The sequence below is a fragment of the Mesoplodon bidens genome, assembly GCF_964165515.1.
Source record: "Mesoplodon bidens genome assembly, chromosome: 5".
NCBI lineage: Eukaryota > Metazoa > Chordata > Mammalia > Artiodactyla > Ziphiidae > Mesoplodon > Mesoplodon bidens.
In genome coordinates this window covers 72,532,014-72,547,731 of record NC_138161.1, presented here as the reverse complement: position 1 = coordinate 72,547,731, position 15,718 = coordinate 72,532,014, and the positions used below count along the sequence as shown (strand labels likewise).

Here is a 15,718-nt window from a genome sequence, read left to right as displayed (position 1 = left end):
CTTGCAGGTTCCTTCTGAAAGTACACAGCCTTTCTCCCTTTCCCTCCGTAATAGTCCCTGAACTCTCTTTGCTGACGCAGTTCTACTTCTTTCCCGTTGTCCTTTCACCATCCTGTTGTCCTCATTCTGTCTTCTCCCCTCCTGCTCCCATTCTACAGTGATTATATTGTGTGCTTATCTTAAATCAGTATATTCCCCCCCTTTTAGGTAGAGAAACAGACATAAAGGTGAGAAGATCATTAATAGAGGAATTTCAGTTACCCCCAAGTTTAATCCTAGCTCTGTGATAAAATGATATAATTCAGTTTTTAGTCACTTCTCTGTGTGTTTTTTTTTAATACCTTATTTCTTCAGGCCATCATTTTGTGTCACTAAATTTCAATATTTTTTCTCAACCAAAAAGATTGACCTGCTAGTCCTGATGCTCTAAGGAGAATTTTTACTCCGAGCAATATTATATTCCACATGATTCGTCAGCTTTGAATTGAGATCTGCTTAGTCTCAAAGAAACTGCTTTTATTTTTGAGTTGCCATCAAAGCTTTGAAATGCTGAAATTTATATCAAGTAATAGGTATACTGGATGCATGCCAAAGTAGTTTGTTACTATACAAAAGAAGTATGTTTTCAGTCCAACAGTTGGTTTGTTATTATTATTGCCATTGTCAGTGATAAGCTGCATTGGCTGTAAAGGAGTGATTTGCAGTGGTTTGAATGATTTATAGTGGAACAAAGGCAAAATTTTACTCTGTACAACCTGAGTATTTGTAATTAGTAATTAGCCTTTTATTTAAAAATTCTGTAAAATCCACAGTCTTTGCTAGATGCTCTTGTAAAATATTCTGTAAAATCCACAGTCTTTGCTCAGTGCTGTGTGCTACATGATTAATTTCTGCAGTAATGTAGAATTTTCACTTAGAAGGTAACCAGTACATTTTAAATATGTATGCAGCTTAGTCCTTTTTATTTTATTAAAAAATTTTTTTAAATTGAAGTTGATTTACAATGTTGTGTTTGTTTCAGGTGTATAGCAAAGTGATTCATTTATACATACATATATACCTTTTTTTAAGTGAACACTTTTTAATTAATTAATTTATTTTTGGCTGTGTCAGGTCTTAGTTGCAGCCCATGGGATCTTTCGTTGCGGCGTGTGAGCTCTTTGTTGCAGTGTGCGGGCTTCTCTCTAGTTGTAGCGCAAGGGCTCCAGAGCGCGTGGGCTCTGTAGTTGCAGCATGTGGGCTTAGTTGCCCCGTGGCTTGTGGGATCTTAGTTCCCTGACCAGGGATCGAACCTGCATCCCCTGCATTGGAAGGTGGATTCTTAACCACTGGACCACCAGAGAAGTTCCTATATATCTTTTTTTTTTCAGATTATTTTCCCTTATAGGTTATTACAAAATATTGAGTATAGTTACCTGTGTTATCAATATATAGTAGGTCCTTGTTGCTTATCTGTTTTGTATGTAGTAGTGTGTATTTGTTAATCCCAAACTCCTAATTTGCCCTCTCCCTCTTTCCCCTTTGGCAACCATAAGTTTGGTTTTTATGTCAGTGGGTCTATTTCTGCTTTGTATATAAGTTCATTTGTATCACTTTGATGGGTTTTTTTGTTTGTTTTTTAGATTCCACATATAAGCAATATCATGTGATATTTGTCTTCCTCTGCCTGACTTCACTTAGTACGAAAGTCTCTAGGTCCATCCATGTGGCTGCACATGGCATGATTTCATTCTTTCTTATGGTTGATAATGTTCCATTATATATATATATACCACATCTTCTTTATCCATTCATTTGTCTGGACGTTTAGATTGCTTCCATGCCTTGGCTATTATGAACAGTGCTGCAGTGAACATTAGGGTACATGTATCTTTTCGAATTACAGTTTTCTCTGGATATGTGCCCAGGAGTGGGATTACAGGATCATATGGTAGCTCTGTTTTTAGTTTTTTAAGGAATCTCCATACTGTTCTCCATAGTGGCTACACCAATTTACATTCCCCCCAACAGTGTAGGAGGGTTCCTTTCTCTCCACACCCTCTCTCGCGTTTATTATTTGTAGAGTTCCTAGTGATGGCCATCCTGACTGGTGTGAGGTGATGCCTCATTGTAGTTTTGATTTGCAGTTCTCTAATGATTAGCAATGTTGAGCATCTTTTCATGTGCCTTTTGACCATCTGTATGTTTAGTACTTTTTAAAGACATGATAAAGAGTTTCCAAGTGGATTTTGAACCGTTTTAAAGGAAGAATGAATGCTTTCCCCGTATGAGTTATGTGATTCATGGTACCTAGAGGAACTAAGTGTAGTCAGTAACGTGATAGCTCAGGTCGACTGAATTTTTTTACCTAAGAAAATAATCCTCTTTTGTTTTAGACCTTTTTTAACATTGGGAGAGAACCTGGGAACAGTCTTTATGATGGTCCTAAGATTCAGTCATTTATTCATTCATCTTACATGTGTTTCTAGAGCACTGGACGTACTGGGCCAAAATCTCTGCCTCATGGAGCTTATAGTCTGAGATAAGACTCATGTGGAGTATAGCATTGCACAGAGTAAAAGTTCTCCTTAAAGCACCAGGATTAGCAGGTCATTCTTTTTGGTTGAGTAAAAATATTGAAATTTAGTGACACAAATTATGGCTTGAAGAAATGAGGTATTAAAAAAACCCACAGAAGTGTCTAAAAATTGAACTGTATCATTTTGTCACAGAGCTGGGACTAAACTTGGGGGTAACTGAAAATTCCTCTGTTAATACTCTTTTCATCTTTATGTCTTTCTCCAGCTAAAAAGGGGGGAATATACTGGTTTAAGATAAGCACACAATACAATCACTGTAGTATGGGAGCAGGAGGGGAGAGCACTGACAAAAGCAGGGAACAGAGAGGATGAGATCTTTAGGCAGCATGCCTAGGAAAGGCATCACTGAGAAGGTCCTGTGTGATGAAAGGGGCGGCTGTGTGATATCCGAGGGAACACAAGGGCAGAGGCCTCGAGGGAAGTGCGCTTGGCATGTTTCAGGAACTATGAGGCGGCCAGTGTAGTGCGGTGGGGGGAGAAGACTAACCTGGGAGCATGCACTTCCTGTGGGGTTTGGTGGACAGTAAAAGACTTGGGCACCATCCGCTTGTCCTGAGAGGGATGGGAGGTTTTGGGAGGGTTTTCAGCAGAGGACAGTGTGGTTTGACTTGTGTTTTTAACCCAGTGTGTTGGCCGTGGGTTTCGATGTTTGAGTAAGGAGGTTGAAGTGTGGATATATTTGAGGATGGGGCCTAACTGCGTGTGGCATGTGGGAGAAGAGGAGGAATCAAGGTGGCTCCCCAGATTTAGAGCCTGAGCCATTGCAAGAGTGCACTTGCCATTGGCAGAGGATGTGAGGGAGCATGTGTTTGGGGAAGTAACAGAGGTTCTGTTTGGCAAGTTGAAGTCTGAGATGGGATGTCCAAGAGCGAATGTGGAGTAGGTAGGTGGGTTATTTTTATCAATCTGGATTTCAGAAGAGACAAAAAGGCATATAAATAAAAGCCAGATTTCTGAGGTGGGGTGAGATCCCCTAGGGAGAGACCTCTTATATTATAAAGAGCCCAGGAACTGAGTTCTAGAACCTCCAGCGTGTAGATTTCAGGGAGGCCTGGGGGAACCTGCACAAGGGGAGCAGCTGGAGAGGCAGGACGGGGAGCAGGAGAGTGTAGGGTGGTCCTGAGGCCGGGAGGAGAGGGCGCCTCGGGAGGAGGGAGCGGTCGGCTGTGTGCGGGGGGTAAGTCAGGGGAGAAGTGGCACTGGTGTCAACAATGCGGGGAGTCTTTGGTGCTCTTGATGAGGGGTGTCAGGGCAGGGGTGGGGGTAGCAGCCTAATCAGGAGGGATTCAGGAGAGAGTGGAAGAGAGAGATGGGAGACATCAGTACAGGCAGCTCCCTAGAGGAGTTTCGCTTATAAAGAGAAGGGGAAAGGAGGGTAGAAGCTGAGATAGGAAGGGAAGTTTTTGGTTTTGTTTTTCTTTAAATGGAAGGAATAACAACATGTTTGTATAATGACGGTAAAGGTGCAGCAGCAAGGGAAAATTTTTTTTTTTTTTTTTTTTTTTTTTTTTTTGTGGTACGCAGGCCTCTCACTGTTGTGGCCTCCCCCGTTGCGGAGCACAGGTTCCGGAAGCGCAGGCCCAGCAGCCATGGCTCACGGGCCCAGCCGCTCCGCGGCACGTGGGATCCTCCCAGACCGGGGCACGAACCCGTGTCCCCTGCATCGGCAGGCGGACTCTCAACCACTGCGCCACCAGGGAAGCCCAAGGGAAAAATTTTGATACAAGGGGGGGAGAATTTCTGATTGGTAAGAAGGTGGGATATTTGACCTGCACTAGAAATATATTCATGTTGTTCATTTGTAGTAAAAGGAGAGAAGGAGGGGATACTGTCTGGATACAGCTGTTGGATGGTGGGAGTTGTGAACGTTTTCTCCAGACTCTCTTTTCTTTGAAGTAGAAAACAAGGTTGTCAGCTGAGAGTGAGGCTGGGGAAGGGGATAAATTGGAAGCATGTATTGTAACCTGTCCTCTAGGAGAGCAGGAAAGAGAACGGTGGGTTATGTGGGTATTAAGGTCACCTGGCTCGGGGGTGTTGGAAAGACGGATGGGAGGCAGTGGTTAGAAATTCCTGTGGAACATGGAGGGTGGCCTCGGGAGCAGTGACTGGGCACAGGCAGTGAAGTACAGTCTTCTGTGATGTTCAGAACCGAGGATTTGTGACTGAAGAAGGGAATGGAGGGCACCTGCCCCCTCTGTGCTCTCCTGGTGGTGCTATTGGAGAGGACTGTGGGAACAGTCCCTGTCTTGTGGATAAATGAGGTTAGAGCAGTGTGGGTAAGAGTGGAGGGCCAGGGCATTTGTCGATGACTGGGGCACAGTGGGAGGGTTTCAGGAGACCAGGAGGTGGGATCAGGAAAAGGGATTAAATATATTCTTTGGAGAGAGAAGATGGTATAAGCAGGTGGAGACACAGTGGAAGAGACAGAGCCTAATGAGTTAAGCTGAGTAAAAGAGCATGAGCAGACACTCCATGGTGCTTAACAACAAAAAAAGGCTCGAGGGACATTGTTCTTTAAACTTCCTGAAGACAGGACAAAGGGAAAAGGCCATTTTAGTTGTGTCAGTGTCGAGGAAACCGATGCAGGAGAGTTTTTCCTTCGTCTGTCTCTGAACGTTTCAAGAATAAGGCTGTTTTCTCTTCAGAGCTTAAATATAATGGGATAAACTGGGTAAATTGTTTAGATTGTGCATTTCTTATAGTACCTAAAAATTTGAAATGACCCTGTCAAATGAGTGTCCTAACAAATGTATGGCATATTCTTAAGTTTGATCTCTGTGGCAAAATACAGACAGTTTAAATTGATAATTTAAAAAATATTCTTAGTTATAAGTGCATAGGTTATTCTGATATTTCTTAATGTTGAAGATTTTTAGTGTATCCCGTGTTTCAACAGGTTGCGGTATTTTACAGAGCTAGTCCAAGGCACAAGATGAAAATTATTAAGGTGGGTGTCTAAGAATCACACAGTTTTATCTCTGTATCCAAAATGCTACTGCTTGTCTTTCATCATGTTTGCATTACCACTGGGAATATTGATAGAGCATTAAAGTCAGAAGTATTGTGAAGCAAAACAGGTGGTTTTTTAAAGCCTGAGATGGAAACATTAATAGAGAATTTAGTTTGCAAAGGAAGATGTAGAAGAAAACTTTAAGGAAATATCTGCAAATACAACCTTCTTTAAACATTTGAATAATGTAGAAATATGTTCTGACAGGAGGCTATAGCCAAATCATCCCAGTGTGAATAGGAATAATTACTGAGAAACTGAATAAACACAGCAAGAAAAAAATGTTTTGAGAGTGTGAACAATGTTTAAAGGGCTATGATTGTTTATATTAGTCAAATATATACAAAGCAGCTGACATGGTACCATCAGTTCATGGACTTATTAATCACAGTAGTGCTCCGTTGTACTGAGGTCACGGTTTCTCGGCCTTGGCACTGTGACACTGTGGGCTGGATAATTCTTCATTGTGAGGGGCTGTCCTGTGTGTTGTAAGTTTAGCAGCATCCCTGGCTCCTATCCTTTAGATGCCAGTAGCGTCCCTGAAGTCATGACAATCAGAAATGTCTCCAGACATTGCCAGATGTCCCCTGGGAGACAAAATTGCCCTGAGAACAACTGTGTAGTTGACTCTTCATCAGGCTCTACACATAGAATTTTCACACATGGAAATATTAATGGCAGCTTTCTCTAAGCTTTATCTTCAGACCTCCATATATTTATTGAAGTTTATTGAAAAAGTGACTGTCTGTTTTATTTCCAGTCTTTAATTATGTGGGAAAGAAAAAGAGAGAGGATTTGTTTATCCCCTTATCTGTGTGGAAGCAACATTTTAATCAGAACTCCTCCCTCCCGCTTCTCCCCTCCCGCCCCCAGTCTCTGCAGAAGAACGGGTCGGTTGTGGCCATGACAGGAGATGGAGTAAATGATGCAGTCGCTCTGAAGGCTGCAGACATTGGAGTTGCAATGGGTCAGACTGGCACAGATGTTTGCAAAGAGGCAGCAGACATGATCCTGGTGGATGATGATTTCCAAACCATCATGTAAGTTTTCCTTCAATGAATGCACATCAGAGAGTCTCCTCCCGTCCTTTCTTGCACCCCATTCATAGAAAAGAGTTTAGCGGTTTTAGACATTGGATAAACTAAACTTTTTTACTAGATTAATTATCTTATTTTGTGTACTAGTGCGTAGTTTGGGGGAAAATTATTTGTATGGAATGGACATAATAAATGGCAGGACTATTCATTTAAGAAATATTACTGAGTACCAGCCAAGTGTCACATTTCCTGGCCACTAGTGTTGTGATACAGCAGTGAACCTTCATGTGGCCTTTATTCTAGTTAAATTCAGGCTCACAGGAATAAGCATGTGCCTGGCCTTACAGTAAGTATTATAAATAAAGATCCCATCCATATCTGTTTCCTTATGTCAGGAATTGTTCATGTTACTAATGACGCAATTTGTCATTTGAATAAATTTGTTTCATCCACAGTTTCTAATTGCTTTACGATTCTGCAATACCTGCTGGTTGTTTCACAGTGTTCAGGTGGAGGTCACTTGATAATCACCTCTTGAGTGATCTAAGTCTTAGTTCAGCGATGCCCTGTGTGCCTCATTAACCCATTGTGGCCTCAAGTGGAGCATGTGGGCCCTCAGGACCCAGAATTGCTAGGCTCTTAAAAAGATATAAGATATTTAATTTCCATTCTTAGAATTGTATAAAAATCTTGGAAGATAGGGCAATATGTTTATAAAACACATATTTTCCTAGGTTGAGCAAAATGAATGAGAGAATTTACATGGATCTTTGTAAACCATATTCTTTTTATAATTCTGGTACAACATATATCTGATTGTGTGTAGGAGCAACAGATGGCTTAAATTCTATAAGTTTTATATGTCTCATTGCCTTTTAATTTCTGACCTACATTAAATTAACCCCTTACCATGCATGCCTCTTGTATCTTGAAGAAAAATAAACTTGGAGGGGTAAAGAAGTTCATTATTTTAGTATTATAAATGTGTATTATTGTCTCTTGTGTAGAAACACAAGATGTGATTTTAATGTTGAAATGTCTTTTTAAGAATAAAAATTACTGTGTTATGAAATTAGTTCCGGTAGAGTGTAGCAGGCCAGACTTCAATTCCTTGCCACAGTAGTGTTTCCTTTTTTTTTTTCCTAGTTTTAATTATGTGAAGAAAATAATAGATTCTCTTATTGATGTATGTGTTTTATCAGTTGGAAATTTGTTTTCAAAATTAGTTCCACAGTATTGATATATCCTTATTTTTCTGTGATAATATTTTCTCACCTAATTTTATTTTTAACTTTCAGGTCTGCAATTGAGGAGGGTAAAGGGATTTATAATAACATTAAAAATTTTGTTAGATTCCAGCTGAGCACGTAAGTTTGTAAGAAGTTGTGACAAACTTATGGGTCTTACAGATAAATTATTTGCAAAGTAGAATTCAAGCAGAATGCCTACAAGCTTTTGGGCTCTATTTCTGAGGGTTGTCCATATGTAAAAGTTTTCCAGTGTGAAAATTGAATTCTGTCCTAAATCTAAAAATGGCACGATAAAGAGGTTCTAAATGTGATAATTATTTGTCTGTATCATCATCAAAATATATAAACCTTTGTGGCTTATTTAATAGCTCCTGAAATAACTAAGAAAGGGGTGTCAAATTTTAATGTTTCTTCTTGGTATCTTTTTCCGAAAGTAGAAGGGCTTTTCTGTAGTCCAAAAACAGTTACGAAAATATCACTGAAACTGTTAACTGTTATCTGAACTTAATTTAAAAAAAATCTTCCTCTATTTGAAAGTCCTTTATTAAAATGCTGTGGATCATAAGGGTTAACTCTTAGCTTCAAAATGTTCACACTAATGAAGCAGTAGGTTACGTGGAAATATGGGCTTCCTTTAAAAGAACAGTAGTAACATGAGAATTTTAAATGCTAAGAAAGTGATTTCATAGAATTAGCAAGAATTATACTATGCTGACACATTTTTAAAAATGACTCTTTCTTTCGATAGGAGTATAGCAGCATTAACTTTAATCTCACTGGCTACATTAATGAACTTTCCCAATCCTCTCAATGCCATGCAGATTTTGTGGATCAATATTATTATGGACGGACCTCCAGCTCAGAGGTGAGAGTTTTCTCATGTAAATTAGAAAGACAAGGATGGCATGCTATCCTGATCATTAAGCTCTAAGACTTCATCACGGATAGCGTTGGAAATCTCTGCAACATCGTGTTTGTTATAAATTGTGTGATGTGAGCATATCATTTATTCTCTTGGAGTGCTCATTCATGCATTATGATCTGAGCTTTTAGGCTGTTAGATGCCCAGCCTTAAGTTGAGAACAGGGGAGGGAACAGTTGCAGTCCCTGTCCTCGAAGTAAGCTTTTTGTTTCTTAGAATAGGTTGTAATGGAGAAATCTCTGGCTTTAGTGCTATTACCAAGGTTCTGTTGTCGGTCTTAGAGACTTTGGGAAAGTATTGAAGGACCTAAGCATCGAAGTATCTTCTTTTATAATAATGGGGCCCTAGATGTTGCTTTCCCAACACAGAGTGATACATGTCAGTGACCGTTACAACAGATTATCCTAGTTGAAACTTCCTTGCATGAAAGATAGTTCAAAGTCCAGTTGGTAGGTCATATATTTCAGGCCATATTTGGAATAAGTAAAGCTATATGTAAATGAAATAGGGCAGTTTTTTGAATTTGATTATCAGTCGCCTCCCAAACTGTGCCAAATAAACAAAAAAGGAAAGTGATAAAATCTTTGGTTATTTTCAAGTGATCATAGCCAAGGTTTTCTTCATGATTCAACATTTTGTTTCCAAAAGAAGACATTTAGTTTCCGGGATAATTGAGGTCAATGAAGTTGTGAAAGTAATAAATCCAAATCTTACTTAAAACTTTAATTCACTTTTCTGTTTGTTTTGAAGCCTTGGAGTAGAACCAGTGGATAAAGATGTCATTCGTAAACCTCCACGCAACTGGAAGGACAGCATTTTGACCAAAAACCTGATACTTAAAATACTTGTTTCCTCAATAATCATTGTTTGTGGGACTTTGTTTGTCTTCTGGCGAGAGGTATACTCACTGGATAAGCTGCTTTATTAATATTCATTCTGTACAATAGGACTCGGTTATTTTTGTGTATTAAGCAGAAGGCTGGAAGTTAGGAGAGCTCTTTCAAAAATAGAATAAAAACATGTAAAAATAGTTTGATTTCAGTATTTATGGGTTAATAGAATTCCTGATTTATATATTAGAGTTATTTAAATCTGCAGAGAAATATCAGATACAATAAAATTAACATGAAAACTTGGGAAGAAGGTAGAAAATCTGAGTCTTTAATATAGCTACTTTCATGTCATCAAAAAAGTTCTTTTAGTATCCAGTTTATGGTTTGGGAAAAGACTTTCTACTTTATGTAGACTACAGCTATTCATTAGGTGACTTATTTAAATGGTATATGGGAAATTTAGGTTGCTTATATGTTTTATATCTTAAACTAAAGCTATTTCATTCTGAGAGGAAGAAAATATTAACCCTTTAAAAGCATGTAGTATTTGTTCATTAAATTCAGCCAGCTGAAAATCTTTTTTCCTCTCGACAGCTGCGAGACAATGTGATAACACCTCGGGATACAACAATGACCTTCACATGCTTTGTGTTTTTTGACATGTTCAATGCACTAAGTTCCAGATCCCAGGTAGGCTTAGGTGATCTTAGCTGACTAATTCAATTGGGTAAGGTACTCTCTAATTGTAAGTAGGCAGGGTTTTTAGCTTTGCTTGCTTTTGTAGCCATGGTTATAGCCCCGGATATAGCCTTCCCACAAACATGTGCCTCCAAAATGTGTCCTAAGAGGGATGGGGCATTTGGGGAGATAAGCCTTAACTTTGGCTAGGAGATCAAAGTAAATCACAGGTGTCATCACCTGATTTATCTTCTTTTCATTTTCTTATTATCTGTAGCTATATGATAGGTTCAAGTTAACATTATCTGAGGATAGGACAAAGCTCATGGCTTGTGCTAAGATGGTATTCGCCTCATTATAGAAGCAAGTATTGTTAGAAGTCCAGGAACAGCTTTGTGCATATTAACTTTTTCTCATTATTTCCATCAGTGTGTCAAAGCTTAGGACATTTAAAATTTTCTTTTCTTCCCATGCTTTATCTTTAGGTGGATTGCCTTCTCTCTCTTTTTTTTTTAAAATTAATTAATTTATTTATCCTTGGCTGAGTTGGGTCCCCGTTGCTGCGCGTGGGCTTTCTCTAGTTGTGGCGAGTGAGGGCTACTCTCCGTTGTGGTGCGCGGGCTCCTCACCGCGGTGGCTTCTCCCATTGCGAAGCATAGGCTCTAGGCATGCGGGCTCAGTAGTTGTGGCTTGCGGGCTCTAGAGCGCAGGCTCAGTAGTTGTGGCGCATGGGCCTAGTTGCTCCGCGGCTTGTGGGAACCTCCTAGACCAGGGCTTGAACCCATGTCCCCTGCATTGGCAGGAGGATTCTTAACCACTGTGCCACCAGGGAAGCCCTGGATTGCCTTCTCTTGACTGAAGTGCTTTGTTAGAAAATAATGGGCTAGAACCTCATGGTACTTTTTCAGAGCATGTTGTTCTTAGAAACTAGCTACATTTGAGGCTGACTGTTCATTTCAATTTAAGAGCACCATATAAATCCTTAACTATATCTATTACCATTCACCGTGCTAGAACTTCCCAAGTACAGTGAATTATCATTAATTTAGACTAATTTTTGAAGAAGCTTTAGTATTTGGTTTTTGTTTTATGAAAGGCATTTTTACTTTTTCACTACACACGTAACTAAGTCCATTCTTTGAGAAAGGTTTTTAGACTATGTACCTTAATGAATGATAGAAATGATTTAGCAACATTATCATATACAAAGAAAGTTTCTTATGCTTTGGAGGACTAAAAGAATTTTCTGTGATCTTTATGTTTTTAATAGCATCACTCTTAAAGCCCCTGATGAAGAGAAGCTGCTTTAAAATTTACCCTATTCCATCTATATTATTCCAAAATAATAGTTAAACTTTAGAGATTTCATGGTACTACTATTGTAGAATTCAGTCCAGCTTACTAAAAATTGGAGGTGGGTGTAATAATAAAGAAGTTGCTTCTGTGACCAAGGAGTAATAACTGAACTCTGTGCTCTCCCAACAGACGAAATCTGTGTTTGAGATTGGACTCTGCAGTAATAAAATGTTTTGCTACGCAGTTCTTGGATCCATCATGGGACAGTTATTAGTTATTTACTTTCCTCCACTTCAGAAAGTTTTTCAGACCGAGAGCCTAAGTATACTGGGTAAAGGAAATGTTATCTTTATAATTTACATATTATAAATGAGCTGTATTTTCTAATGCATTTGTTCTAAGAAAAATTTTCTTTTAAAAAGTGAAATAAGTGGCTTGCTTTGAAAAATGTGTGTGCTCTGTTTTCTCATTTGGAAATGTTTAGGGGAGTCACTCTCCCAACTCTAGGTTTTAAACTTTTTTTGTAATTTTTTTCTTGTTAATTTTTTATAGGTTGTCACTTGTCAAAATCCTATTTGGTGATTCTGAAAGATAGCAAATCAAAACGTGTTACAGAGTAATTGTTTTTGATCTTGTATGAAGAAGAAACTAGACTTAAGCTCACTGAAAACCAAATGGCTCTTCTTTAAAATTACCATTTTGATTGTTAAACTAATATTTTCCTATTCTTATTTGCTAATTTGCACATTCTTATTTTATGAAATAACAGCCCTAATAGCAGAGAGTTTTATTAAGCTGATGTGAAGACAGTCATTATTCTTTCACAGCCTGTGCATTAAATGCATCACCATACAGTACATTTAAAAGTTCATCTTCCTATGTAAGTGTGAGAACGGACGCATTTTATGATAATGCTAGTTCTAATTCTTGGGTTTTTAAAGGTAATTTGGATATTTACGAATCACTGTATTTTTTGCTGTAAGTTAAAGTTTACCTTAGAGTTGAACTAGTTTAATTTCAAGATTTTAATTTCATATTCATATTCCTTCCTCTTTAAAAAAAAATGGAGTTTTAAGGAGACCAGTGCAGTTGTTTGAAGCAGTAAATAAGAACGAGATAGTGTGGATACCATTGTAAAGGTATGGTCTTTAAACAGTGACTTTCAAGTGGAATAAGATGCAGATTTCTAAGTAATCTTCAGATAGACATTTAAAAAATCAAATAAGTCACCACTGCTTGAAGAGCCTTTAAAAAAGGCTGTGTGATCTAAATAGAAAACTCCTCTTGTGTTGCTGTTAAAGGTTGTGGTTCTCGGTTATGGTTCAGGGGAAGCAGTCAGGACTTGAGTTCTAGTTCTCTGGCTGCTGCCTGTCCTAGCTGTGTGGCCTTAGATAAGTCATTTAGTACCTTTGAGCCTTACTTCCCTTATTTATTTATTTATTTATTTTTTTGCGGTACGCGGGCCTCTCACTGTTGTGGCCTCTCCCATTGCGGAGCACAGGCTCCGGACGTGCAGGCTCAGCGGCCATGGCTCACGGGCCCAGCCGCTCCGCGGCATGTGGAATCTTCACAGACCGGGGCACGAACCCGTATCCCCTGCATCGGCAGGCGGACTCTCAACCACTGCACCACCAGGGAAACCCCTACTTCCCTTATTTTTAAACTGAGGCCGATTGTGGCTACTTTGTGGAATGGTTGAGAAATAATGTATTTTAAAAGCTGTGGTAAAATGCTAGAAAAACATAAGTTATTAAGCTCTGCAACTGTAAGTTTAAAGAATTGTAAAACACAACTTACTTTCTCTTGCAGATTTGCTGTTTCTTCTGGGTCTCACCTCGTCAGTGTGCATAGTGGCAGAAATTATCAAGAAGGTTGAAAGAAGCAGGGAGAAGATCCAGAAGCCTGTTAGCTCGACATCGTCGTCTTTTCTTGAAGTATGATGCATATTGCATTCTTTTATTTGCAAACTAGGAATTGCAGTCTGAGGATCATTTAGAAGGGCAAGTTCAAGAGGATAATGAAGATTTGAGAACTTTGGAACTTCTTATTGACTAAAAATGAGTGTTGAAGACTTGATTTGAGATTCTAACCTGCTGACAGTCGCAAATGAAATTATGCAACTTTGATAACATATTCCTTGATTTAAATTGGCTTTTGCGATTGAGTGGAACTTCGTAAAGTGTATGGGCAGTTATTTAATTTAAAAAACAGGCAAAACCTGAACCACCTTCTGCACTTAAAGAGGTCTAACAGTTCAAATACACAATCTATCCTAGATAAATATGATTTTTTTTTTAATTTTTAAATATTGTACTATTTATGGTGGTGGGGCTTTCTTACTAATACACGAATAAATTTAATCATTTCGAAGGCATTCTGTTGGTTTAGAAGTTGATTCCCAGGAGCGCCATATTTCAGCTACTGTATTTCCTTCTCCTGCAGTGTGAGCAGCTCAGCTCCCTTGTGTTACCATTTTTGTTATCTCAAGTTTTTTTGCACAGGATGTGACCACTGTCAGATTACTGTTCTTTTCTTTCTTTTTGTGATTGAAAAGCTTATACTGCAATTTGAAGTAAATGTTTGCTTTTTCTTAGTAAGTGTAAATGGTTGCCTTTTCTTTTTCTTCTTCTTTTGGTTTTTGGTATGAGTCTTTGGTCTAGTACAGTTAATACAGGGCTGTGGAGTGGCATTCTAGGTAGGGTGGCCATTTCTGTAATTAACACTTAGTCATGGAGTCAAAAAAATTTAAGACTGGTTGGGCTGATATTTATAGCAGATTATGTTAATGTGTTATGCCTTCTTTTAGAGTTAAATATCAATACATACTTTGTCAAGCAGCACCTTGACAAAGTCATCTCCTAAATATAAATCTAAGTACCTCACCTGAATGTCTGAATTTTATTACTTTTTAATATCTTTTTATGTGTACTTTAAAAAATCTTTCTTATGAAGTATAGAGTGGTAAACTTAAAGAATAAAAAAGCCCCAAACCTAAACAGATGGTTTTTGAAGCAGAGTATAAGTGGAAGATTCTGTGCTGACCTTTACTCTTTGTGTATCTGCAGCTTTTGGGCCTAGGTTGCAGCACAGCCTGGAGCCTGCCCCTCTCCTGCTTGCACCATTGTCCTCTGTCTTGTTCTGCTTCACTGGGCGTGCTAGAGAAATAGATTTGCTCTTGGAATGCCATCAGTTTTTGTTATAGCTGGATGAGGTATAGGTAATTTGTTTTGAGTGTGTGGCAAATTTGGGCCAGAAATTCAAAATTAGAAATACATTTTCCTGTTGAATATTTCTCTCTGAAACAGAAACGGGTCTCAAATTCTTACATGTTTAATTCTTCCTGAAGTTACTGAATTTTGCATTTTATAATTAATTTTTTAAACCGTCAGGATAAATCGCTCTCTGGTTTTTATCACCAATATTAAACTGCACTGTTAGCACTGCAGTACTGTTGTTAACGATAGGAAAGATACCTGTTCTTTGAGTCTTGTTACTGAAACAGTCTAATATAAGGACCTGAGATATCTGCAGTTTATTCTGCTTTACTCTTTAAGGCTAGATAGTCAAATGTACATGGAAACCATTGTCTAATCAACTTTATCTTTAATGATGGTGATGTATCATATCTAAGTTTTGTAATGAGTTTTCTTCTCTGTTACAAGGACTTGAAATATGAAGTGCACGTCAATCTTTTGCTTTGCATTTTAGGTTCATAGTATGACTCATATGAAATAAATGTGCCTATCTTATTGTTCAGATTTTAAACCTTCCCCCAGAATGATTTATTTTCATAAGTTAATGTTCTTCCAGTTGGGACTGTTAACATTAAAATCATATGGATGTTGAAGATACAGAAATTAGTACATTGAATCTCTGATTTAAAAAGAAGTGAAATGTAGGGTTCAGATATACTACATCTGTATAACAGATTTCCCATAGTAAAACAACAAATTAGGTAGGGTCTGTGTGTGTATTTTACATAGCATATTATCAGAATTAGCATGGGTAATTCAAATGCACTAGTATCTAAATTTTAAATATTTCCCCATTTCCTGGCCCTGGGACTTGGTAGAGTCCCTAACAATACTAACTTATGTGATTTTTCCCTGTTAG

The 15,718-nt window shown here is 38.4% G+C and overlaps 1 protein-coding gene across 5 annotated transcripts in view; it reads left to right on the top strand.

Annotated features, from left to right (window-relative positions):
- The window catches only part of ATP2C1 (ATPase secretory pathway Ca2+ transporting 1), a 124,771-nt gene extending 110,569 nt beyond the window's left edge, over positions 1–14,202 (top strand). For all 5 annotated transcript variants that reach the window (XM_081235788.1, XM_081235792.1, XM_081235791.1 and 2 more), the window contains 8 exons: positions 5,476–5,526; positions 6,463–6,629; positions 7,925–7,993; positions 8,625–8,741; positions 9,549–9,696; positions 10,226–10,321; positions 11,795–11,936; positions 13,415–14,202. In XM_081235788.1, the coding sequence (XP_081091914.1) occupies positions 5,476–5,526; positions 6,463–6,629; positions 7,925–7,993; positions 8,625–8,741; positions 9,549–9,696; positions 10,226–10,321; positions 11,795–11,936; positions 13,415–13,545 (921 nt within the window). In that variant the 3' untranslated portion in view covers positions 13,546–14,202. The remainder of the gene's footprint in view (positions 1–5,475; positions 5,527–6,462; positions 6,630–7,924; positions 7,994–8,624; positions 8,742–9,548; positions 9,697–10,225; positions 10,322–11,794; positions 11,937–13,414) is intronic.
- Positions 14,203–15,718: the final 1,516 nt, after the last annotated feature.